At 44.9% G+C, this 27,977-nt stretch overlaps 1 protein-coding gene across 1 annotated transcript in view; it reads right to left on the minus strand.

Moving 5' to 3' along the window:
• Positions 1 to 27,218, minus strand: part of bend7 (BEN domain containing 7) — a 63,642-nt gene extending 36,424 nt beyond the window's left edge. Inside the window, exons 1-4 of the mRNA XM_068059559.1 lie at positions 26,955 to 27,218; positions 25,035 to 25,109; positions 9,246 to 9,587; positions 5,455 to 5,571 (exon numbers count right to left, since the gene is read on the minus strand). Coding sequence (XP_067915660.1) covers positions 5,455 to 5,571; positions 9,246 to 9,587; positions 25,035 to 25,109; positions 26,955 to 27,057 — 637 coding nt within the window. The 5' untranslated portion in view covers positions 27,058 to 27,218. The remainder of the gene's footprint in view (positions 1 to 5,454; positions 5,572 to 9,245; positions 9,588 to 25,034; positions 25,110 to 26,954) is intronic.
• Positions 27,219 to 27,977: the final 759 nt, after the last annotated feature.

Below are 27,977 nucleotides of genomic sequence, written 5' to 3' on the forward strand. Positions count from 1 at the left end.
AACATAACAAATGGGAGAATATTGAGAGGGGTGGAAGAAATGAGAGACCTTGGATTGTATGTCCACAGGTCCCTGAAAGTGGCAGGACAGGTAGATAGAGTGGTGAAGAAGGCATATGGATTGCTTTCTATTATTGGCCGAGGTATAGAATACAAAAGCAGGGATGTGATGCTGGAACTGTATAGAACGCTGGTTAGGCCACAGATAGAGTATTGCGTGCAGTTCTGGTCACCACATTACAGAAAGAACATAATTGATCTGGAGAGAGTACAGAGGAGATTTACAAGACTGTTGCCAGGGCTTGAAGGTTGCATCTATGAGGAAGGATTGGATAGGCTAGCGTTCTTTGCCTTGGAGCTGAGGAGGCTGAAGGGTGATTTGACTGAGGTGTACAAAATTGAGGGGCCTAGATAGAGTAGACAGGAAGGACTTGTATCTCCCGGAGGGGAAGTCAGTTACCAGGGGACACAGATTTAAGGTGATTGATAGAAGGATTAGAGGGGACATGAGGAGAAACCTTTTTCACCCAGAGGGTGGTGAGTGTCTAGAATTCGCTGCCAGGAATGGTGGTGGAGGCAGAAACCCTCAATTCTTTCAAAAGGTACCTGGACATGTACCTGAATTGTTGTAACCTGCGGGGCTTTGGACCAAGTGCTGGAAGGTGGGATTAGTTTGGGCGGCTAGTTTCTTCCAGTGGCGCGGACGCGATGGGCTGAATGGCCTCCTTCTGTGCTGTACTTCTTCTGTGGTTCTATGGAAGATGCCATCTCATTCTGGTTATATTCCACAGGCATGTTCTTAAAGGATTATTATTCATGTATGATCCTAGACAGTGGATGTCATTGCGCTATTTGATTTTGTGTCCAACCTTGTCCCCACCGGATATACTTGCAAGCACAATAGGAGTAGGAATTCTGTCTGGTAGATTCCTTCCTTAGCCCAGGACATTAAGGTTAATCATACCTCCCTCACCAGTTCATCACCTTAACAAGTGAGATCAATTAATTTTTGTTTTTAATTTGTTAATGGGATGTGGATGTCGCTGGCAAGGCCTGCACTTATTGCTCTTCCATAATTGCCCTCGAGAAGGTGATGCTGAGCCGCCTTCATGAACCGCTGCAGTCCTTGGGGTGTAGGTACACCCACAGTGCTGTTAGGAAGGGAGCGCCAGGATTTTAACCCAGTGACAGTGAAGGAACAGTGATATAGTTCCAAGTCAGGATAGAGTATGGCTTGAGGGGAACTTGCAGGTGGTGGTGTTCCCATGAATCTGCTACCCTTGTCCTTCTAGGTGGTAGAGGTTGCGGGTTTGGAAGGTGCTGTCGAAGGAATCTTGCTGAGTTGCTGCAGTGCATCTTGTAGATGGTACACACTGCTCCCATTGAGCGTCAGTGGTGGAGGGAGTGAACGTTGAAGGTGGTGGATGAGGTGCCAATCAAACAGTGAGAATGAAACCTGCGGGATTCCTGGTTTGTACAGCTAGCATTATACTGGGTACTGCAACTATCAGAGCTCCCAGAAAAAAATCAAGTTCACAACTATCACTAAAACAGTTTCTTCCAAATAACATTGGGCTGAATTTTTCGGCGAGGCCTGAGGTCCTGCTGCCGGGCCTGGAAGCCGCTGCTGCTTGGGCAGGGGGTGGGCTGGGGAGAAAAATTCTGTGGTGGCTGGACAATTAACTGTTGGCAGGCGGAGGTGGTGTCTAGTAAGGCAGTGGTAGCGGGGTGACGTCAGACCACTGGATGTGCTGGTGCCATATTTAAAGGGCTGCCAGTACTCTTAAAATCGATCCAGCCATAAAGAAGCCTCAGTGAAAGATCTGCGAAAGAAGGACTGTCAAAGAATGGCAGAGGCCCCACAGTTTAGCAATGCCTCCCTGCAGATTCTCCTCCAGGCTGCTTGGACAAGACAGGAGGTCCTTTTCCTCTGGGTCGAAAGGAGTTGACCCGTCCGCCAGACTAAGCAAGAGAGGAGGTCAGCAGCCGTGGGGTCGTCCCTAGAACCTGACTGCAGTGCTATAAGAGGGTCAGTGACCTCATGCGATCCGCCAAGGTGAGTGGACCATACATTGCTTTCCTTAGGGGCCTAGTGTGTGGTTATATGTGAGAGTGAGATTGGTAGAAAGGGAATGCCAACCCAGTCCCTATCAATGGGGCCAGGCAGCAGCATTGCCTGCCATAGGCATGGCAGCATTTTGGTGAATAGCCCCAGTCTGTCAGAGTTGATTCATGCACCGCCGCTTCTGAGTGGCCACATGCAAGAGGCATTCCAGTGGCACCATCATGAACAGTAAGGTGGCCACCAGCATAGTTGGGGAGGCGGTGGCGTAGTGGTAATGTCACTGGACTAGTCATCCAGAGCCTAGCTTAATGCTGTGGGGACATGAGTTCGAATCCCACCACAGTAGATGGTGAAATTGGAGTTCAATTAATAAATCTGGAATTTTTAAAAAAAGGCTAGTCTAATTGTGACCATGAAACCATTGTCAATTGTTGTAAAAACCCATCTGGTTTACTAACGTCCTTTAGGGAAGGAAATCTGCTGTCCTTATCTGGCCTACATGTAACTCCAAACCCACAGTAATGTGGTTGACTCTTAAATGGCATCTGAAATGGTCTAGCAAGCAGTCAGTTCAAGGGCAATTAGAGATGGGCAATAAATGCTGGCCTAGTCAGCCACGCCCATATCCCATAAACGAATTTAAAAAAAGCTGGAAATACTCAGCAGGTCTAGCAGCATCTGTGGAGAGAGAAGCAGAGTTAACGTTTCAGGTTAGTGACCCTTCATCGGAACTGGCAGAGGCTAGAAATGTAAAATGTTTTAAGCAAGTAAAGTGGGGGTGGGGCAAGAGATAACAAAAGAGGTGTTGATAGGACAAAGTCACAGAGAATAACTGACCAGGTCATGGAGCAAAGGCAAATGGTATGTTAATGGTGTGGTGAAAGACAAAGCGTTAGTATACAGTGGGTGTTAATTGACAGCAAACTGAACAGTCTGGCCCCAAGCACAAACATGAAAAAAAACAGTGGATATAAACAAACTAAAATAAAGTAAACACATAAAAAAGAAAAAATAACTAAAAATAAAAAGGGTGGCCCGTCATGCTCTGAAATTATTGAACTCAATGTTCAGTCTGGCAGGCTGTAGCATGCCTAATCGGTAAATGAGATGCTCTTCCTCAAGCTTGCGTTGATGTTCAGTGGAACACTGCAGCAATCCCAGGACAGAGATGTGGGCATGAGAGCAGGGGGGCGGGGCTGTGGAGTGTTGAAATGGCCAGCAACTGGAAGCACAGGTCATGCTTTCGGACTGAGCTGAGGTGTTCCACAAAGTCGTCACCCAGTCTGCATTTGGTCTCCCCAGTGTGGAGGAGACCACATTATGAGCAGCGAATACAGTATACTAAATTGAAAGAAGTACTAGTAAATCACTGCTTCACCTGAAAGGAGTGTTTGGGGTCTTGGATAGTGAGGAGAGAGGAGGTAAATGGGTAGGTATTACACCTCCTGAGATTGCAGGGGAAGGTGTCGTGGGATGGGGATGAGGTGGTGGGGGGTAATGGAGGAGTGGACCAGGGTGTCGCAGAGGGAACGATCCCTTCGGAATGCTGACAGGGGAGGGGGGGGAAGTTGCCCACCAACTCCCAGACCTACCTCGACTACACTTCTTCACACCCTGCCTCCTGCAAGGACTCCATTCCATTCTCCCAGTTTCACTGTCTCCGACGCATCTGCTCTGATGATGCAACCCTCCATGACAGCGCTTCTGATATGTCCTCTTTTTTCCTCAACCAAGGATTCCCCCTGATTGTTGTTGACAGAGCCCTCAACTGTGTCCGGCCCATTTCCTGCACCTCTACCCTCACCCCTTCCCCTCCCTCCCAGAACCACGACAGGGTTCCCCTTGTCCTCACTTTCCACCCCACCACCTCCACATCCAAGGGATCATCCTCCCTCATTTCCATCATCTCTAGCATGATGCCACTACCAAACGCATCTTCCCCTTCCGTGAACAGAAGGCAGTTTTGCAACTGAAGCTGGAACAAGAAAGCCGCTCTCCTGGCTGTCTCTCTCTCACTTTCTCCCAAGTCACCGGACCCACGGAAGACACGTACACCTCAAGAGAGAAAAGACTCCGACATCGAAACAAGTTGAAGTGTGAACTGAGCCCCAACGTATAGCAGGACTTACCAGCAACCAAAAACTCCACATTGAACTCAAAGGACAGTAAATAACCAATAGAAGTTGCCTCAAACTTTTCCTCTTTATTCTTTCTACTTTTTCTGTCTCTATCTGTGTGTGTGTTTATCGCATGTTGATGCTAGTGGTTCTGTCACATATTCGTAAAGGGGCAACAGGAAATCTAAATGTGTATCTGGAAGTCCATTTCAAAGACAATTGATAATATAAATCTTAAATATTATAACTACAGAAGATGTAAGAATTCTGCTTTAGAAACAGAGAGACAGAAAGGGAGAGATACAGACAGAGAGAAGCCTGCAAAGGAAAGGATATACAGCTTTACTGGAAACTGGAATTAAGTTTGGAAGTGGAGGAGTGGAAAAGACCGGAAATGTAGTGGGTTGGGTGGGGAAATTGAAGAATTAAATAAGTTAATGCTCAGCTTGACAAATAACAGACACACTATTGATTCAACTGTTACCACTGTAGAAATTTATTGATGTAATCCATACTATGGTTAAAGCCTCATGATACACCATTACATGATACACCATTACATGATACACCATTACATGATACACCATTGCAGGTCAGAGCCTGGGAACTCTGCAGGGTGTAACTCACCTCCTGTCTCCCCAATGCCTGTCCATCATCTACAAGGCACAAGTCAGGAATGTGATGGAATACTCTCCACTTGCCTGGATGGGTGCAGCTCCAACAACACAGAAGAAGCTCGACACCATCCAGGACAAAACAGCCCGCTTGATTGGCACCCCATGTACATTCACTCCCTCAACCACTGACATACAGTGGCAGCAGTGTGGGCCATCTACAAGATGCACTGCAGCAACTCACCAAGGCTCCTTCGACAGCACCTTCCAAACCCACGACCTGTACCACCTAGAATTAAAAGGGCAGCAAATACTACCATGTGCAAGTTCTCCTCCAAGCCAGACACCATCCTGACTTGGAACTATATCGCCGTTCCTTCACGGTCGCTGGGTCAAAATCCTGGAACTACCTTCCTAACAGCACTGTGGGTGTACCTTCACCCCGTGGACTGCAATGGTTCAAGAAGGCAGCTCACCACCTCCTTCTCAAGGGCAATTAGGGATGGGCAATAAATGCTGGCCTAGCCAGTGACGCCCACATCCCATGAACGAATAAAAAAAAATACAGGCCTTGCTTTTCTTCCCTGAAAATGTTTAAATCATAAAAAGGAACAATATGTACACTATTCTATACACTAATAAAAAAAATCAGTCCTTACCCGCTTGTGCTTGCATCAATTCCCGCAGAGTCCGAAGCTCCTGCAGTATGGCCAATAATGTTGGCTGACAACTGCACATACAACAGTTAGAACCCAATGTAGAATATGGCATCTCTCCTGTACAGCACATAATGTTCTAAATTAATTTATGTGTCAGAAAAGGGAGCAGTAACACTGTATTGCTGATAAAATAGCTAATACTTTAGGAGTGAAAAAGTATTTTTAAATTTATGCCATTTGAAATGAAGTGTGAGGCATGCGGTGGGTGCTTGGCCAATGTAATGCTATAAAATGCAGATCAATTTGCTATTGGAGCTCTTAGTCATGCCAAGTTATGTTCATCCATCATTCCTGTGCTCGCTGTCCTACACTGGCTCCTGGTCAAGCAATGCCTCAGTTTTAAAATTCTTGTCCTTGTTTTCAAATCCCTCCATGGCCTCGCCCCTCCCTATCTCTGTAATCTTGTCCAGCCCCACAACCCTCTGAGATAACGGTGTTCATCTAATTCTGATCTCTTAAGCATCTCCGATTCTAATCACTTCACCATTGGCAGCCATGCCTTCAACCACCAAGACCCTAAGCTCTGGAATTCCCTCCCTAAACCGCCCTGCCTCTCGACCTCTCCCTCCTTCTTTAAGAAGCTCCTTAAAACCTACCTCTTTGACCAAGTTTCCGGCCATCTGCCCTAATATCGCCTTATGTGGCATGGTGAAGGGTGACTTAATTGAAGTGTACAAAATTATGAGGGGCTTAGATAGAGTAGGCAGGAAGGACCCGTTTCCCCTAGCGGAGAGTTCAATTACCAGGGGGTACAGATTTAAGGTGTTTGGTAGAAGGATTAGAGGGGACATGACAAAACACTTTTTCACTCAGAGGGTGGTGGGTGTCTGAAATTCACTGCCAGGAACGGTGGTGGAGGCAGAAACCCTCAATTCTTTTGAAAAGGTACCTGGGCATGCACCTGAAGTGCTGTAACCTGCAAGGCTATGGACCAGGTGCTGGAAGGTGGGATTAGATTGGCGGCTAGTTTTTTCAGCTGGCGCAGACACAATGGGCTGAATGGCCTCCTTCAGTGTAGTAATTTTTTTAATGGTTCTATGGTGACAAACCTTGCTTTAAAAAGCTCCCTTGAAGTGCCTTGAGATGTTTTATTACATTAAAGGTGCTATATAAGTAAAAGTTATTGGTGTTGAGTTACTTGCAGGCTGCATCCTCAGAACACAACCTGCTACCTTGCCTATCATGTGAATATGGTACCAAGACGACTCATTGTTGGAGACCAATATGACCATCCTAGCATTCCAGGATACCAGAGACACTTTTATATAACTTTTAAACCTTGAATTTCTAGGATATAAAAACAGGTATTGCAAGCGATCTGAAAAATGAAGTTAAAAAAGGATCTAAAACTTTAAAAAATAAATTTTCCAAACAATCCAAGCTTCACCAAATCAATTTCCAGAATCCAAGCTCATTAACCACTTAGAGTCATAGAGTTTTACAGCACAGAAACAGGCCCTTCGGGCCCATCGTGTCAGCGCCGGCCATCAAGCACCTATCTATTCCAATCCCATTTTCCAGCACTTGGCCCGTACTGTTGGAATCAGAACATAAGAAATAAGAGGAGTAGGGCCTGCTCCGCCAATCAATATCATAGCTGATCTACTACTTCAACTCCACTTACCTGCCCTATCCTCATATTCCTTGATTCCCTTAGTGTCCTAAAATTTATCAATCTAATTTTTGAATATCCATAACAACTGAGCATCCACAGTCCTCTGGGATAGAGAATTCCAAAGATTCACAACCCTTTGCGTGAAGAAATTTCTCAGTGCTTAATGGCCGCCCCCACCCACCCCCCACCTTATCCTGAGTCTTCCCAGCCAGGGGAAACAGCCTCCCCAGCACCTACCCTGTCAAGCTCTCTTAGAATCTTATATGTTTCAATGAGATCATCTCTCATTCTACTAAAGTCCAGAGAATACAGATCCGGCTACTCAATCTCTCTTCTTAGGACAACCCTCTCACCCCGTGATTTCAGTTGGCCAGTCAGCACATTCATCACTTGTTGGCTAGGGTTTCCTGTGACACAGGACATTTTAGAACTTGCTTAGTACTTGCTGAAACCTGAAGATTAAAAAAAGTCTGAATACTGGAAATTTGCAATAAACACAGAAAATACTGAAACTATATTTGAAAAGACAGCAGACAAGTTCACATTCCAGATGTGGGGATGTTCGCTGATGATTGCACAATGTTCAGCACCATTCGTGACTCTTCAAATACTGAAGCAGTCCATGTAGAAATGCAGCAAGACTTGGACAATATCCAGGCTTGGGCGGATAAGTGGCAAGTAACATTCTCGCCACACAAGTGCCAGGCAATGACCATCTCCAACAAGAGAGAATCTAACCATCTCCCCTTGACATTCAATGGCATTACCATTGCCGAATCCCCCACTATCAACACCCTAGGGGCTACCATTGACCAGAAACTGAACTGGAGTAGCCATATAAATACCGTGGCTACAAGAGCAGATCAGAGGCTAGGAATCCTGCGGCAAGTAACTCGCCTCCTGACTCCCCAAAGCCTGTCCACCATCTACAAGGCACAAGTCAGGAGTTTGATGGAATACTCTTCACTTGCCTGGATGGGTACAGCTCCAACAACACTCAAGAAGCTCGACACCATCCAAGACAAAGCAGCCCACTTGATTGGCACCCCATCCACAAACATTCACTCCCTCCACCACCGACACACAGTGGCAGCAGTGTGTACCATCTACAAGATGCACTGCAGCAACGCACCAAGGCTCCTTAGACAGCAACTTCCAAACCCGTGACCTCTACCACCTAGAAGGAAAAGGGCAGCAAATGCATGGGAACACCACCACCTGCAGGTTCCCCTCCAAGTCACACACCATCCTGACTTGGAACTATATTGCCATTCCTTCACTGTCGCTGGGTCAAAATCCTGGAACTCCCTTCCTAACAGCACTGTGGGTGTACCTACCCCACATGGACTGCAGCGGTTCAAGAAGGCAGCTCACCACCACCTTCTCAAGGGCAATTAGGGATGGGCAATAAATGCTGGCCTGGCCAGCGATGCCCACATCCCATGAATGAATAAAAAATAAATTCCAGATGGGATCCTACATTAGAACTCACAAAGGGTCCCAAAGGAAACCTGTCTTTTCTCTGTAGTTTCCACATGTAAACTTACCATTTACCAGCATTTTCTGTTTTTATTTCGGAAATCTGGAGACTTGAACTGTTTTATATGATCATACCAAGTTTATTATATTAAGCAGAACTATAAAATGAAAGGACTCACATAAATAAGCTTCTGGCCTCCTCAGTTACACTACTTCCCTATGTTTTGAGACAGAACATGTCATTTGGTTTGGGAGCCATGCAGACATTGTAAAAGTATACACTGACACTTGCATAGATTACATTTCTTATTTACCAGATATATTTATATCTGAAATGCTCTGTATATTTACCCTTACTAGACAGAACAAAGTAAGGAAGGCATGTTAAGACTATTAGATTTGTTCTTCATCCTCATAAAGTTCACACCTCTAAAGATATGAAGTTAGACCCTATTTTGCCTACTGATGTGAGATGAGAGTCAATAATATGCTGCTCTGTACATCTTTTGGGGAGATAATGGTTGAACTTTTGTTCATTCATAAAATGCACTTGATGTAGCATGCTTTTACCCCTTCTGAAAGAAACTGGATTATTTAAAATTCACATGTTCTCACCAGCAAAACAAAATTAACGTACCATTGCTTTCCAGCATGCCTTGGAGTCTTTCAGTATTTGCATCTATGACTGGTTTAGATGATCTGGAACCTTCACCACTGTATTCTCCTGAAACATAGGCATCCGGTGTTTGAACCTGGATATCCTTCCAGACGACACTCTGGGATGAATGAGGCTCATCATGACAGGCATTGGACTGGTTTGCATTGCTTTGGAGCCATGTTAAATCTGAAGCCTCTGGATCCCCCTTCAGTTTTTCCCTCCCAGGCATCATTGGCTGATGGATCCTTATACTATTACCCCTCTTATTTAACAAGTGTCTCATTCCAGACACTTGCTTCTTCAGCCCTTCACATACGTCACCTAGCAAACAACATAAACCGTTACTCAAAAAAAGAATTTAAAAGCATGGATTATTTATATATGAATGCAGTTAAGAACATTGTGCAGTTCAGGATTGACAGTGTTAAAGAATAAAGCTGTTCCGTGACAGCAAACACTCTAGGTTGCTGAAAGAAGCCAGCGAGCGAGCAGAAGCTTTGACCACAGCTTTGTAAATTGCAGCAGAGCTCTGGAGGAAAGTCAGTGTGACACTTCTGTTTGAGAGGGTAGTAGAAGGATAAACTCTTCTCTTCTTCTTCTTTGGCCTCCTTATCTCGAGAGACAATGGATACGCGCCTGGAGGTAGTCAGTGGTTTGTGAAGCAGCGCCTGGAGTGGCTATAAAGGCCAATTCTAGTGACAGACTCTTCCACAGGTGCTGCAGAGAAATTTGTTTGTCGGGGCTGTTGCACAGTTGGCTCTCCCCTTGCGCCTCTGTCTTTTTTCCTGCCAACTACCAAGTCTCTTCGACTCGCCACATTTTAGCCCCGTCTTTATGGCTGCCCGACAGCTCTGGCGAACGCTGGCAACTGACTCCCATGACTTGTGATCAATGTCACAGGATTTCATGTCGCGTTTGCAGACGTCTTTAAAGCGGAGACATGGACGGCCGGTGGGTCTGATACCAGTGGCGAGCTCGCTGTACAATGTGTCTTTGGGGATCCTGCCATCTTCCATGCGGCTCACAGGGCAAAGCCATCTCAAATGCCGCTGACTCAGTAGTGTGTATAAGCTGGGGATGTTGGCTGCCTCGAGGACTTCTGTGTTGGAGATATGGTCCTGCCACCTGATGCCAAGTATTCTCCGGAGGCAGCGAAGATGGAATGAATTGAGACATTGCTCTTGGATGACATATGTTGTCCAGGCCTCGCTGCCATAGAGCAAGGTACAGAGGACACAGACCTGATACACTCGGACTTTTGTGTTCTGTGTCAGTGCGCCATTTTCCCACACTCTCTTGGCCAGTCTGGACATAGCAGTGGAAGCCTTTCCCACGTGCTTGTTGATTTCTGCATCGAGACAGGTTACTGGTGATAGTTAAGCCTAGGTAGGTGAACTCTTGAACCACTTCCAGAGCGTGGTCGCCAATATTGATGGATAGAGCATTTCTGACGTCCTGCCCCATGATGTTAGTTTTCTTGAGGCTGATGGTTAGGCCAAATTCATTGCAGGCAGACGCAAACCTGTCGATGAGACTCTGCAGGCACTCTTCAGTGTGAGATGTTAAAGCAGCATCGTCAGCAAAGAGGAGTTCCCTGATGAGGACTTTCCGTACTTTGGACTTCGCTCTTAGACGGGCAAGGTTGAACAACCTGCCCCCTGATCTTGTGTGGAGGAAAATTCCTTCTTCAGAGGACTTGAACGCATGTGAAAGCAGCAGGGAGAGGAAAATCCCAAAAAGTGTGGGTGCAAGAACACAGCCCTGTTTCACGCCACTCAGGATAGGAAAGGGCTCTACAAACCAATTAACCTATCAGTTGTGGGTAAACTCAGAATCCATAATTAATGAACACTGTAGAAATGTTAATCAAGAATAGCCAGACAGTTAAAGGCAAAAGCCAAGTGCTGTGGATGCTGGCAATCTGAAATAAAAACAGAAAATGCTGGAAATTCTCAGCAGGTCAGGCAGCATCTGTGAAGAGAGAAACAGAGTTAATGTTTCAGGTCGATGACCTTTCATCAGAACATTTATAACAGTTAAAGGCAAGTTGCGTTTGACAAATTTAAGAGAGTTCTTTGAAAAAAAATACCAATTGGATATTTAAAGGAATGCAATAGATGCAGTGTATCTGGATTTTCAGAAGCTGTTCAATAAAGAGACTCATACAAGGACCTTTACAAACATTCAAGCATTATGGTATAAGAGGAAATGTGGTCGCACAGATAGAAACTCGGTTGACAGACATAAAATAAAGGATTGTGGTGCTCATACTGGAGAATGGTTACAAGTGGTGTGCCCCAGTGCTCAGCGCTGGGTTCACTTTTTGTTCTTGGTATTTTTTTTTTTTTTCTTTTGGGCCTCCTTATCTCGAGAGACAATGGATACGCGCCTGGAGGTGGTCAGTGGTTTGTGAAGCAGCGCCTGGAGTGGCTATAAAGGCCAATTCTGGAGTGACAGGCTCTTCCACAGGTGCTGCAGAGAAATTTGTTTGTTGGGGCTGTTGCACAGTTGGCTCTCCCCTTGCGCCTCTGTCTTTTTTCCTGCCAACTACTAAGTCTCTTCGACTCGCCACAATTTAGCCCTGTCTTTATGGCTGCCCGCCAGCTCTGGCGAATGCTGGCAACTGACTCCCACGACTTGTGATCAATGTCACACGATTTCATGTCGCGTTTGCAGACGTCTTTATAACGGAGACATGGACGGCCGGTGGGTCTGATACCAGTGGCGAGCTCGCTGTACAATGTGTCTTTGGGGATCCTGCCATCTTCCATGTGGCTCACATGGCCAAGCCATGGTATTTTAGACTTAAGTAAATGGAGTGTACCATTAAAACATGCTGATGGTACAAAAGTAGGCTGTTTAGCCAAGAATGAGGAGGACTGTTAAAGAGAGGTAACAGATGCAATTTAACATAAAGTGCACGGGGAAAGAAAATGAAGAATGTGGCTACATACTGATAGGAAAAATGCTGAAGGATGTGCAGCAACACAGACCTGGGATGGAAATACATCATCAAAGTGCAAATCTTTAAAACCACAAGAAAGACCGTTAGCATCTCAGGGTTTATAAATGGGACACAGAAGCAAAGTTAAAGAGGTGTTGATAAATTTGTAAAACTAGTCGAGGAACAGTTAGGGTACCATGTGCAGTTTTGAGCATCAACATTATTTGAGTATTGCTGAAAACAGAGATGTTGTCAAAGCTTTTCATCTTGAACACATCAGGACAATCCGCAACAATACCAATGTAAGGGAAAACAACAATTTTATACTGTATGAGAAGAAAGTACTGATTGGTTGGCAAGTGGACTCTGACTGGTAGAGGTGTTGCCATGGAGAATGCACCAGTTTATAGTGACTGGCATTTAACTGCCCAAGCTTTGTTGGAAATTTAAACCAGGCAGCTTGACTCTGGTCAAGGCTTTGCCCTGAGGAATGAACCAGTGAATGGCTGTCACTTATTTTGTTTAGCTGAAACCGGCGCAATGTTTGTACATGTTCTTTCTGTCTTCAAGGAACAGGGCCCTGTGTATTAATATATGTAGCTTCAAAACACAGTGTCCAACATTAGATGTGATTCCGCGATTGGACAACATTTGCTAAATAATCCACAGTGTGCTAAGAATTACGCTGACAACCAATTTAAGATTGTCAGTCGGGCTCGCAGTGTGGTGCATTTGCGCGTACTGGAAGCTACATATATTAATACACAGGGCCCTGTTCTTTGCAGACAGAAAGTCCATGTACAAACATTGCACATGTTTCAGCTAAACAAGTGACAGCCATTCGCTCGTTCATTCCTCAGGGCAATGCCTTGACCAGAATCAAGCTACCTGGTTTAAATTTCAAACAAAGCTTGGCAGTTAACTGTCAGTCACAATATAACTGGTGCATTCCCCATTGCAACGTCTTTACCAATCAGAGTTCACTTGCCAGCCAATCGCACTCTCTTCGCATGCAGTATAAAGTTGTTGTTTTCCCTTACATTGGTATTCTTGTGGTTTGTCCTGATGAGTGCAAGACAAATGATTATTCATCAGCATTATAGTAAGGACATGAAAGCCATGTAGATCTCACAAGATGATGCTACAGAAGGCAAACTACAGTCATGGAGATACTGGAACTTTTTCCACTGCAGCAGAGAACAAATAGAAAAGATTTAGTAAACATTAAAACAAATATTTTTGAAGCATTTTGATAGAATGAAAAGGGAAATACCAATTCTACCGGTTCCAGAATTAGCAATGGGGGAAATCATTAATTTATAATTGCTAATAGCAGAGTCAGTGAGATGGTATGGGGGAAATTTCTTTACACAGAAAGTTGCTAAAGCATGGAAAACATTGCCACAGAGTAATAAAGCAGAGACTTAGATTTTTTTGCCAGTGAAAAATGGATATGTATTTGAAGCAGAGGAATATACAGGGCTACAAGCAGGCAGAAGGCTCTGTTAGTTTTGCATTGTTCTAGTGAACAGATGCCAAAGACAAAATGGACCAAAAGGCCTGTTCCTATACTATAAAACTCTATGGTTCAATTTTAACTTACTGACAATAAGAAGCATTCATAGGTTAGTTAGCTGAAATACAGGGCTCTGATAGTCTCAATCAGTTGGCACTATTCTCACCTCGATCAGAAGATGATGGGTTTTAACCCCTTCCAGTGCTTCAGCACATAACCTAGACTAACAGTCCAGTGCAATATTGAGGGACCAATGTCCTGAGAGTTCATCTGCCTGGTCAGTTAGATGTTAAAGATCCAACCACACTGCTTTGAAGGAATTCCTCCAGCGTCCGGACCAAAGTTCCTCTCTTACTCAGTGCCACCAATAAAATATAATGGAGTTATTCATCCCATTGCTGTTCTCAGGAACATCTAAACAGCAACTTAAACTTAAATTTATTTAATGTAGTGAAACGTCCCAAAGCACTGAATAAGAGCGATGTCAATAAAAAAGACACCAAGCCACATAAGGATGATGTAGGGCAGATGACCAAAAGCCTGGTCGGAGAGTTAGATTTGAAGGAGTATCTTAAAAGGGAAGAGAGAGGTAGAGAGACAGAGAAATTTAGGGAGAGAATTTCTTGATTAATTAAATAATTATTATGTTTTTTAAAAAAAAAATTGGGCAATTGTTGGGAAAATGACCACTTCTCTACTCCCAAACAAGGCACAACGTGAAATAGATGTGACAAGGCCAAGCATCTCATGAATTTTCTCCTAGTGCTTGCTGAGTACTATGAGGTAAATCAAACTTACCATTGTCAAGGCTCATACTTAATCAAGCCTAGATCAGCAAATGATGATTAACTCTGAACTTGCTTTACAAGGAACAAAGCTCCAAGTGATGACATTGTGATGGATAGAATTTTACTGGCAGGAGAAGCTTCACTTGTAGAATTGTGAAAATCTTTTGGACTGGCAAGTGTAGCAGCTCTGTTTTATGGGCTGAAATTTTTACGCCACACCAACAAGCTGGATGGTGGCGGGGTGGGGGGGGGGGGGGAAAAGGGGGTGGCGTAAAATGGAGCGGGAGGCTCCGGGGAGGCCTTCCTGACCTGCTCCCGCCTCCGCCCCCCTTTACGTAGGGCGGGGAAGGGCAGCAGCGGAAAATGGCCTGGATTTTACGCGCGGCATGCAGGTGGCCTGGAGCCGGGAAAAGTCGCCTGTGAAAACCAGGCGGCTGCGATTGTCCCGGTTTGGGGGGGGGGGGGGGGAAGCACTAATCGCGCACAGGGTACCCGATGGAGGGCCGCCCCCACTACCCCAACCACCCCCACCACCCAACACGCCCTTCTTCCCCCTCCAAGCAACCACCCTAGCCTCGCCGGGGCCCGACCAATTACCCCCGGCAAGGCAACCAAAAGCTACCTGTCTGCCCAGCTCCCAGGCATCTTCTCATCATGCTGGGCTGCACTCCCAGCAGTGGCCACCACTCCCAGTGGCGCTGCTGGGACTAAGAGCTGCTGGCCCGCTGATTGGCCGGCAGCTCAATGAGGCGGGACTCCCTCAGTCAAGCGGGTGGAAGTCTCGCCTCGGAACAATTAAGCCTGGGGACCCGTAAAACACGGAACTTAATCCCCAGGCAAGGCGGAAGCGGGTTCGCCACCGACTTTTACGTCGGAGGCCGGCTCCCGTCCGCCTACCGTAAAAGTCCAGCCATGGTATCAGTTATATTCCGTGGAAACTAATTCAGACAGCTCAAATTCATTCTGTTCTTAAGGATACAGTGGAAAAAGAGCGCATCAACTTGAATTTTAAACTCGGTCTCAGAGATGAAAGGTCCAGTGTGGATCAATTTCCATGGAAAACTGAAATAGTTTGGTTGAAATTATTCCAATTGTGCGAATTTAAAAATAAATGCTCCTTTAAATTATAAGGAAGTTTCACTTGCTACATCCTGAAAGCGATTGGGAGAGCTGTGCTCATTTACTATTAGTAGCAGAATTCTTATTGAAACTCTATTTTAGTAACATCTGCCAATTATTTTTATTTAAGGCTACAATTAAACTTCAGGAAAAGCAGCAGTCTGGCACCGGGTATTTCATTGTGTTTGGACCGGGCAGCTCCACATTTCACAAACTCTCCTTCAGACAGTCATAGACACAAGTGGCTTATTATTGCATCTGTCACTTCAATTCGTCAGAGAAAGGACAGATTCTGATGGGTTTTGGACGCACCGGGGAAAATATTCATATCAACTTGAAAAAATGTTTAGGAGGGTATGTTACAAAACACTTTACTTGTAGCAAATTAAGAATTTAGAAAGTAATTTTTTTTTTTTAAACGTGCAATTAGTTAAATGATATCTGTTTGTATCCCCGCTTTACCCTAGCTGGTTTCAACAATCATTATTCCCGGTTTTAGTGGTTTCTCGCATGTTTAAAATCATGAGTTTAGAAAGAGTAAATAAAGAGAAACTGTTTCCAGTGGCTGAATGGTCAATAACCAGAGGGCACAGGTTTAACATGATTGGCAAAAGAACCTGAGGGAAACTTTTTTTTTCTGCAACAAATGGTTAGGATTTGGAATGCACTGCCTGATAGGGTGCTGGGTACCTGTTCAATTGTAGCCTTCAAAAAGGACATGGATAAATATTTGAAGGAGAAAAAGTTGCAGGGTTATGGGGAAAGAGCAGATTAACTGGATTGCTTTTCAAAAGAGCCAGTTTTGACTTCTCTGCATTAAATTTCATCTGCCATGTGTCTGCCCTTTTCACAATCTGCCCATGTCCTCCTGAATTCTGTTACTATCCTCCTCACTGCTTACATTGCCAAGTTTTTTGTGTCACCTGCAAACTTTGAAATTGTGCCCTGTATATCCAAATCCAGGTTATTAATATACATCATAAAGATGTATTCTTTCTCACCTTCAGTTGCGTTAGAGGTAAGGAATGAGGTGGTACAATGCCGCAGCACATGATAACGCCAGCAACCTGTGACTTGGACATCAGATAGCAGCCCACAGAGCAAGTTTCTGAGTCCAGCTAATTTGCCATGGGAAATGTAAATTGGATACAAGGCACTGTGCAAAGAGTAGGGAAACATTTCAATAAAAAGTTATTTGGAAAATGCACAAATCACCCCAGGCTATTTGAGCACAGCTTCTAATGACTGACTGAATAGATAGGTCAGATGGGCACTTTTCTGACGAGTTTGGTTCATGTCAGGCAGAAGGGCTAGGCAAAGAAAGAAGGTGGGGTAAGAAAATATTTTAAAATTGTGTACGGGTAGTGTAGGTCATTGAAGCAGTAAGATGTTTTATGTGTCCATAAGAACTGTCTTGGTCTCTATCCTAAAACTTTAAGTTGAGACAATATTATTACAAATAATTGATGAATGGACAAGAATTAGGGGCATCAGGGAGGAGCAGGAAACATAAAATCAGTAAAGAATTGAGCAGTAAACTAAAACAGGATAAATTAATGGATGTGCTGCTATAAACTGTTAAACGTCCTTTCATTTGAATGGTGTATTCCAAGTGGTCACATTATCCTCTCCTTATAGAGAGGTTGATATGAAGTGTTACATAATCGACATGTTGTGAGCAAAACTAACGCCCATGGGATTAAAGGGCAGTGCATGGATATAAAATTAGCTAATAAACAGAAAGCAGAAGATGGTGGAGCAAAGTATACAGTGGTGTCCCCCAGGGGTCTGTATTAGGCTAATCATCATATATACTATTAATAACCTGCAATAAAAACAAGAAAAAACAAGAAAAAAAAAGAAGAAAAAACAAGGGGAGGCAGTGGCGTATTGTTATTGTCACTGGACAAGTCACCCAGAAACCCATGGGGACATGGGTTCAAATCCCACCACAGCAGAAGGTGGAATTTGAATTAGATTAGAAAATCTGGAATTAAAAGCTAGTCTAATGATGGCCATGAAACCATTGTCAATTGTTGTAAAAACCCATCTGGTTCACTAATGTCCTTTAGGGAAGGAAATCTGCCGTCCTTACCTGGTCTGGCCTACATGTGACTCCAGACGCACAGCAATGTGGTTGACACTTACATGCCCTCTGAAATGGCCTAGCAAGCCACTCAGTTGTATCTAATCATTACAAAGTCAATAAAAAAGAATGAAACTGGACGGACCACCCAGCATCGACCTAGGCACTGGAAATGACAACGGCAAACCCAGCCCTGGCGACCCTGCAAAGTCCTCCTTACTAACATCTGGGGGCTTGTGCCAAAGTTGGGAGAGCTGTCCCACAGACTAGTCAAGCAACAGCCTGACATACTCATACTCATGGAATCATAGCTGACAATGTCCCAGACACTGCCATCACCATCCCTGGGTTTGTCCTGTCCCACCGGCAGGACAGACCCACCAGAGGTGCTGACACAGCGGTATACACTCGGGAGGAAGTTACCCCAGGAGTCCTCAACATAGATTCTGGACCCCATGAAGTCTCATGGCATCAGGTCAAACATGGACAAGGAAACCTCCTGCTGATTACCACCTACTGTCCTCCCTCAGCTGATGAGTCAGTACTCCTCCATGTTGAACAGCACTTGGAGGAAGCACTGAGGGTGGCAAGGGCACAAAATGTACTCTGGGTGGGGGACTTCAATGTCCATCACCAAAAGTGGCTCAGTAGCACCACTACTGACCGAGCTGGCTGAGTCCTAAAGGACATAGCTGCTAGACTGGGTATGGGGCAGGTGGTGAGGGAACCAACAAGAGGGAAAAACATACTTGACCTTGTCCTCACCAATCTGCCTGCTGCAGATGCTTCTGTCCATGACAATATTGGTAGGAGTGACCACCGCACAGTCCTTGTGGAGACGAAGTCCCGCCTTCACATTGAGGATACCCTCCATCATGTTATGTGGCACTACCACCGTGCTAAATGGGTTAGATTTCAAACCGATCTAGCAATTCAAAACTGGGCATCCATGAGGCGCTGTGGGACATCAGCAGCAGCAGAATTGTACTCAACCACAATCTGTAACCTCATGGCCCGGCATATTCCCCACTCTACTGTTACCAACAAGCCAGGAGACCAAACCTGATTCAATGAAGAGTACAGGAGGGCATGCCAGGAGCAGCGCCAGGCATACCTCAAAATGAGATGTCAACCTGGTGAAGCTACAACACAGGACTACCTGTGTGCCAAACTGCGTGAGCAGCATGCGATAGACAGAGCTAAGCGATTCCATAACCAATGGATCAGATCTAAGCTCTGCAGTCCTGCCACATCCAGCCGTAAATGGTGGTGGACAATTAAACTAACTGGAGGAGGTGGCTCCACAAATATCCCCATCCTCAATGATGGGGGAGCCCAGCACATCAGTGCAAAAGATAAGGCTGAAGCATTTGCAACAATCTTCAGCCAGAAGTGCCAAGTTGATGATCCATCTCTGCCTCCTCCTGAAGTCCCCAGCATCACAGATGCCAGACTTCTGCCAATTCGATTCACTCCGCGTGATATCAAGAAACGACTGAAGGCACTGGATACTGCAAAAGCTATGGGCCCTGACAATATTCCGGCAACAATACTGAAGACCTGTGCTCCAGAACTTGCCGCGCCCCCAGCCAAGCTGTTCCAGTACAGCTACAACACTGGCGTCTACCCTGCAATGTGGAAAATTGCCCAGGTATGTCCTGTGCACAAAAAGCAGGACAAGTTCAACCCGGCCAATTACCGCCGCATCAGCCTACTCTCAATCATCAGTAAAGTGATGGAAGGTGTCATCAATAGTGTCACCAAGTGGCACTTGCTTAGCAATAACCTGCTCAGTTGAGGTTCTGCTGGGGCCACTCAGCTCCTGACCTCATTACAGCCTTGGTCCAAACATGGACAAAAGAGCTGAACTCAAGAGGTGAGGTGAGAATAACTGTCCTTGACATCAAGGCAGCATTTGACCAAGTATGGCATCAAGGAGCCCGAGCAAAACTGGTCAATAGGAATTGGGGAAAACTCTCCCCTGACTGCAGTCATACCTAGCACAAAGGAAGATGTGGTTGTTGGGGGTCAATCATCTCAGCTCCAGGACATCATTGCAGGAGTTCCCCAAGGTAGTGTCTTAGGCCCAACCATCTTCAGCTGCTTCATCAATGACCTTCCTTCAATCATAAAGGTCAAAAGTGGGGATGTTCGCTGATGATTGCACAATGTTCAGCACCATTTGCGACTCCTCAGATACTGAAGCAGTCCATGTAGAAATACAGCAAGACTTGGACAATATCCAAGCTTGGGCTGATAAGTGGCAAGTAACATTCACGCCACACAAGTGCCAGGCAATGACCATCTCCAACAAGAGAGAATCCAACCATCTCCCCTTGACATTCAATGGCATGACCAACTCTGAATCCCCCACTATCAACATCCTAGGAGCTACCATTGACCAGAAACTGAACTGGAGTGGCCATATAAATACTGTGGCTACAAGAGCAGGTCAGAGGCTAAAAATCCTGCGGCGAGTAACTCACCTCCTGACTCCCCAAAGCCTGTCCATCATCTACAAGGCACAAGTCAGGAGGTGATGGAATACTCTCCACTCGCTGGGATGGGTGCCGCTCCAACAACACTCAAGAAACTCGACACCATTCAGGACAAAGCAGCTCGCTTGATTGGCACCCCATCCACAAACATTCACTCCCTCCACCACCGACAAGATGCACTGCAGCAACGTACCGAGGCTCCTTGGAAAGCACCTTCCAAATCTGCGACCTCTACCAACTAGAAGGACAAGGGCAGCAAATGCATGGGAACACCACCACCTGCAAGTTCCCCTCCAAGTTGTACACCTTCCTGACTTGGAACTATATCCTTCACTGTCGCTGGGTCAAAATCCTGGAACTCCCTTCCTAACAGCACTGTGGGTGTACCTGCCTCCCATGGTTCAAGAAGGCAGCTCACCACCACCTTCTCAAAGACAATTAGGGATGGGCAATAAATGCTGGCCTCGCCAGCGAGGTCCACATCCCATGAATTAATGAAAAAAAAATGCTGGAAATACTCAGCAGGTCTGGCAGCATCTGTGGAGAGAGAAGCAGAGTTAACATTTCAGGTCAGTGACCCTTCATCAGAACTGGCAAATATTAGAAATGTAATAGGTTTTAAGCAAATAAAGCGGGGGTGGGGCAAGAGATAACAAAAGAAAAGGTGTTGAGAGGACAGGGTCACAGAGAATAACTGACAAGAAGGTCATGGAGCAAAGGCAAACAATATGTTAATGGTGTGGTGAAAGACAAAGCGTTAGTGCAGAAAGGGTGTTAATTGACATAAAAATGAACAGCCCTGGCCCAAAGCACAAACATGGAAAAAAAATAGTGGGTAGGCACAGTAGAAACAAACTAAAATAAAATAAACAAAGAAAAAAGAAAAAATAACGAAAAATAAAAATAAAAAGGACTGAGCTGATGTGTTCCACAAAGCGGTCACCCAATCTGCGTTTGGTCTCCCCATTTTAGAGGAGATCACATTGTGAGCAGCAAATACAGTATACTAAATTGAAAAAAGTACAAGTAAGTCGCTGCTTCACCTGAAAAGAGTGTTTGGGGCCTTAGATAGTGAGGAGAGAGGAGGTAAATGGGCAGGTATTACACCTCCTGCAATTGCATGGGAAGGTGCCTTGGGAAGGGGATGAGGTTGTGGGGGCAATGGAGGAGTGGACTAGGGTGTCGCGGAGGGAACGATCCCTTCGGAATGCTGACGGGAGGAGAGAGGAAAATGCGTTTGGCAGTGGCATCACGCTGGACGTGGCGGAAATGGCGGAGGATGATCCTTTGGATGTGGAGGCTGCTGGGGTGGAAAGTGATGACAAGGGGAACCCTGTCACGGTGCTGGGAGGGAGGGGAAGGGGTGAGGGTAGAGGTGCAGGAAATGGGCCGGACACGGTTGAGGGCCCTGTCACCCACAGTGGGGGGGAATCCTTCGTTGAGCAAAAAGGAAGACGTATCACATGCACTGTTGTGGAAGGTAGCATCATCAGAGCAGATGCGTCGGAGATGGAGAAACTGCGAGAATGGAATGGAGGTAGGGTGTGAAGAAATGTAATCGAGGTAGCTGTGGGTGCCGGTGGGCTTATAATAAGTATTAGTAGACAACCTATCCCCAGAGATGGAGACAGAGAAGTCAAGGAAAGGAAGGGAAGTGTCGGAGATGGTCCATGTAAAAGGTGAGATAAGGGTGGAAATTAGAAGCAATGTTGATAAAGTTTTCCAGATTGGGGCAGGAGCAGGAAACGGCACCGATACGGTCATCAATATACCGGAAAAAGAGTTGGGGTGGGGGCCTGAGTAGGACTGGAACGTAGGGCGTCAGAAGAGTCATGGATGTAGGTGGGAAGAGACTGGACCAGGAGAGAAAAGATAGAGTCAAGGGTGACCGCTTTGCGGAACACCTCAGCTCAGTCCAAAAGCATGACCCTGAGCTTCCGGTTGCTTGCCATTTCAAAACACCCACCCTGCTCTCATGCCCACATCTCTGTCCTGGGATTGCTGCAATGTTCCAGTGAACATCAACGCAAGCTCGAGGAACAGCATCTCATTTACCGATTAGGCACATTACAGCCTGCCGGACTGAACATTGAGTTCAATAATTTCACAGCATGATGGGCCCCCCATTTTTATTTTTCGTTATTTTTTCTTTTTTCTTTATTTGTTTATTTTATTTCAGTTTGTTTAGTTAGTTTCTACTGTGTCTACCCACTGTTTGTTTTCCATGTTTGTGCTTTGGGCCAGGGCTGTTCATTTTTCTGTCAATTAACACCCTCTCTGCACTAATGCTTTGTCTTTCACCACACCATTAACATACCATTTGTCTTTGCTCCATGACCTTCTGGTCAGTTATTCTCTGTGACCTTGTCCTATCAACACCTTCTCTTTTGTTACCTCTTGCCCCACCCACACTTTATTTGCTTAAAACCTATTACATTTCTAATATTTGCCAGATCTGATGAAGGGTAATTGACCTGAAATGTTAACTCTGCTTTTCTCTCCACAGATGCTGCCAGACCTGCTGAGTATTTTCACCATTTCTTGTTTTTATTTCAGATTTCTAGCATCTGCAGTATTTTGCTTTTATTTTAGTGATTAATAACCTGGACTTGGGTATACAGGGCACAATTTCAAAGTTCACAGATGACACAAAAAATTTGGAAATGTAAGCAGTGTGGAGGGTAGTAAGAACATTCAGAAAGACATAGACATGGGCTAAATGGGCTAACACATGGCAAATGAAATTTAATGCAGACAAGTGTGAAATGATGCATTTTACGAGCAGGAATAAAGAGAGGCAATATAAAATAAAGGGTACAATTTTAAAGGGGTGCAAAAACAGAGAAACCTTGGGGTTCACTTACACAAATCTGTGAAGGTAACTAGACAAGTTGGTAAAACTGTTCAAAATGCATACGGTATCCTTAGGCATAGAGTACAAGGGAAAGGAAGTTATGCTCAACATTTTTCAATCATTGGTTAGGCCTCAGCTGAGTATCATGTTTAATTCTGGGCATCACACTTCAGGAAGGATGTCCAGGCCTGGAGAGGGTGCAGAGGAGATTTATCAGAATGATATCAAGGACGATGGGTTTCAGTTATTTGGAGAGATTAAGGAAACTAGGATTGTTCTCCTTAGAACAGAGAAGGTTAAAGGAAGATTTAATTAGAGGTGTTCAAAATTATGCGAGAGAAACTGTTTCCACCAGCAGATGGGTCAGTAACGTAAGGGAACAGATTTTAGATAATGACAGAAGAACCAGAGGTGGAGGTGAGTTTTTCTTTTACACAGTAAGTTGTTCTGATCTTGAATACACTGCCTGAAAGGGTGATGGGAACCTTTAATAGTAACTTTAAAAACAGAATTGGATAAGAACATGAAAAGGAACAATTTCCAGAGCTATGGGGAAAGAACGAGGTAGTCGGACTAATTTATTTAGAGATACAGCACTGAAACAGGCCCTTCGGCCCACCGAATCTGTGCTGACCAACAACCACCCAGTTATACTAACCCTACAGTAATCCCATATTCATTACCACCTACCTACGCTAGGGGCAATTTACAACGGCCAATTTACCTATCACCTGCAAGTCTTTGGCTGCGGGAAGAAACCGGAGCACCCGGCGCAAACCCACGCGGTCACACGGAGAACTTGCAAACTCCGCACAGGCAGTACCCAGAATTGAACCAGATTCCCTGGAGCTGTGAGGTTGCAGTGCTAACCACTGCGCCACTGTGCCGCCCAATTGGAGAGCTCTTTCAAAGAGCTGACATGATGGGCCGAACGGCCTCTTTCTGTGTTGTATATTTTTATTATTCACCTATACTAACACATCTCAGGATTATCAAACAGTAGGTAACATCCAAGGTTATTTCTCAAACGAAATTTCAAAGTTTAAAATACAACAACAAACATTGGAAACATTTATAATTATACAGATATATTTTACAACACATAGCTCGATGTTGAAGCATAATACTAACAATTTCCCTTTGAAAAAATTAACAATGATTTGCTCAAAGGGAAATTCTCACTAGTGAGATTTTCCTGATGTCATAATGCCTCATATCATTTTGCAAATTAGTAACATGACATAGCTCCTGATAAACCAAATCTTTAAAAGGGTAGGGAAACTTAGCAGAAGTACTTTTTGTTCAAAGTACTCTTTCTTTTTATAGTAGAAAATATTAGCTCAAGAATTTTGATTTGCGTTTTCACCACCCCACAAACACCAATTTTCCTGAATGCAGAGTGAGTTAACCTCCCTCCCTGCTTGTTCACTCCTGTAACGTCACCAACGGGAGGTGTCATGCGATAGTTTCTTGGGGCCAAGACGCATTTCAGCTGACCCAAGAGCTACTCCACAGTTGTCCAACCAGAACAAGTTGTTTTGAAGTCATCTGCTATTTACTGTACAACAGCTTCACAATGTATGAGGTATACTCATCAGTGACATGGCTAAGGTAGTCCAGCAGGAAAAATGTACCTCAGGAGCCTCCATGCCACTAAAATTAACATTCCCGAGTGTAATATTCTCTTCTAAACCAAGTATTTCAAAACAAACAAAAAAACATTCCATAAATGTTCCTAATTCTAGAGATAGACATTTTGTACAAAGCATGTTTTTTTTAAAATAAAATGTCAATCACATTCTCCTTTGGTTAATGTTTTCTCAATCAAAATAGGGAAATGCATTGAAAATTACCTCCCCAGCCTTTCATTCTCTTTAGACTCTTTAACAATATTTTGTATCCACATATATTTTGTTGGTGTCTATAACTATATAATGCATATAGTAGCGAAAGAAAAACATACCTGTGACAAACAGCATGCCATGTGTCCTTCCTACATTTTCATTGCTGCTGTCAGAATGGTTATCATCCTGATAATCTGCAACAAATACCTTAGGTTAGTACATGTTTGCAATCTCTGCATAACTGCCCATAATCAATTAGTAGCTCTGCTAAAAATACTCCTGTGGCATGTTAAGTAAGAAATATGAATCACCGTTTGACGAGTTAACTAACTTCTAACAGAAGAATACCATTTCCTTAATAGGATATTTAGGCAACAGTACAAAATCAATCCAACAGTGCGATAAACATTAAGTAAAGTCAGGGAACAACAAAGTCAGAAAGTTCATTGAAGTCCATCCCTTGAGAACACTGCCTCTCCCAGCAGATTGTATTTTGAATAATTCCAATGGTTTTGCCTCTTTGTCATGCTTTATCACAAATATTTATCATAGTAATTAAGTTTTCTCTGATTATGAATTCTAAAATTTAGAAGTTATAAATGTACTTTTCATTAAATACAAGGACTAAATTAGAAATTAATAGGTAATATTAAAATTATCAGTATCATACAATATTTACAAATGTATATTTTGAGATTTAGAATCATAGATTAGTATAGAACAGAAGGAGGCCATTCAGCCTATTGAGTTTGCGCCAGCTTTTTTGAAGAGCAATCCAGTTAGTCCCACTCCCCGCTCTTTCCTCATGTCCCTGAGTTTTTTTCTCCTTCAAGTATTTATCCAATTCCCTTTTGAAGGTTACTATTGAATCTGTATCCACCGCCCTATCAGGTAGTGCATTCCAAATCCGAACCAATCATTGCATAGAAAGGTTTTTTTGTCATGTCACCTCTGGTTCTTTTGCCAATCACTTTAAATCTGTGCCTTCAGGTTAACGACCCTATAGCCATTGGAAATAGTTTTTATTTACTCTATCTAGATAGGGAGGCGATGGCGCAGTGGTAATGTCACTAGACTCGTAATCCAGAGGCCTAGGCTAGTGCTCTAGGGACATGGGTTTGAATCCCACGACAGCAGATAGTGAAATTTGAATTCAATTAATAAATCTGAAATTAAAAAGCTAGTTTAATAGTGACCATGAAACCATTGTTGATTGTTGTAAAAACCCATCTGGTTCACTAATGCCCTTTAGACAAGGAAATCTGCTGTCCTTACCTGGTCCAATTCCAGACCCACAGCAATGTGGTTGACTCTTAAATGTCCTCTGAAATGGCTTAGCAAGCCATTACGTTCAAGGGAAATTAGGGATGGGCAATGCCCACATACCATGAATGAATGAATAAAAAAAGAACTTCATGATTTTTAAACACCTCTATCAAATCTTCTCAGCCTTCTCTGCTCTTAGGAGAACAACCTCAACCTGTCCAGTCTCTCCATGTAATACCACGACGTCCTTGCTAAAGTGTGGTGCTCAGAGTTGGACACAATACTCCTGCTGGGGTTGAAGTAGTGTTTTATATATGTGTTTACCCGTAAATTGTATTGGTTTAGTTGATTTGTCAGGTTTATCCTATACAATCAGTTAGGAATGATTCCATTCTGATGGAGTTAAAGACTAGTCCAAATCCTCTGTCAGGGGCAGGTTTGGACGCAGCTCAGGCTGTGACTGAACCCAATATTTCAGCCTTGAGTGAAACAACAGTTTCTCTCACACCAGCAGTGCCAGTTGTGGAGTCAATGGAGATCATTATCAGGCAGATAAACCCTACTGAGAAGGATTATAATCCCAGATTAAAGCAGATCCCAAATATTACTGGAGACCCCTCCCCCTCCCCTCTCCACAATAAACACCATTATAAATTAATGTGAATAAAGCAACAGCCCAGATTGAGGGGGGGGTCAAGGCTGGGTTCACTGGTTAAAGGGTTATTACTGGTTATGATAGTTGATGTTGATATCCCGCCCCCGCCGCCTCTCACCTTCATTCAGCCTCTTGAAGCTCCGCGATTTCCTGCTCCTTTTCCTCTCGGTGAATTCCATTGATCTTCCAGTCTGGGGACAGCAAACCCCCCACACACTCATTAATTAAACATTAAACCCCTCACCATCGCCGCCCCCTGGGCCTGTTCGAGCCGCGGCGTCGCTTTCCCAGAGACAGGCGGCTGACAGCCACCGACACGGGCGGAGCAGAGAGCGGGCGGCAGGAGGAACTCCACCGGGGGAACCCTTTATCCGGGGGACACTCCACCACAGAGACAACCCATCCTCCACCAGGGGGACACTCCACCAGAGAGATACTCCATACTCCACCAGGGGGACACTCCACCACAGAGACATTCCATCCTCCACCAGGGGGACACTCCACCACAGGAACACCCCATCCTCCACCAGGGGGACACTCCATCACAGAGACCACCCATCCTCCACCAGAGAGACACTTCATCCTCCACCAGGGGCACACCACCACAGAAACACCCCATCCTCCACCAGGGGGACACTCCACCAGAGAGACACTCCATCCTCCACCAGGGGACACTCCACTAGAGAGACACTCCATCCTCCCCCAGGGGGACGCTCCACCACAGAGACAACCCATCCTCCATCAGGGGGACACTCCACCACAGATATACCCCATCCTCCTCCAGGGGGACACTCCACCAGAGAGACACTCCATCCTCCACCATTAAGACAATCCATCTTCTACCAGGGGGACACTCCATCCTCCACCAGGGGGACACTCCACCACAGAGACACTCCATCCTCCACCAGGGGGACACTCCATCCTCCACCAGGGGGACACTCCACCACAGATATACCCCATCCTCCTCCAGGGGGACACTCCACCAGAGAGACACTCCATCCTCCACCATTAAGACAATCCATCTTCTACCAGGGGGACACTCCATCCTCCACCAGGGGGACACTCCACCACAGAGACACTCCATCCTCCACCAGGGGGACACTCCACCACAGAGATACCCCATCCTCCTCCAGGGGGACAC

The sequence above is a fragment of the Heterodontus francisci genome, chromosome 27 (assembly GCF_036365525.1).
Source record: "Heterodontus francisci isolate sHetFra1 chromosome 27, sHetFra1.hap1, whole genome shotgun sequence".
NCBI lineage: Eukaryota > Metazoa > Chordata > Chondrichthyes > Heterodontiformes > Heterodontidae > Heterodontus > Heterodontus francisci.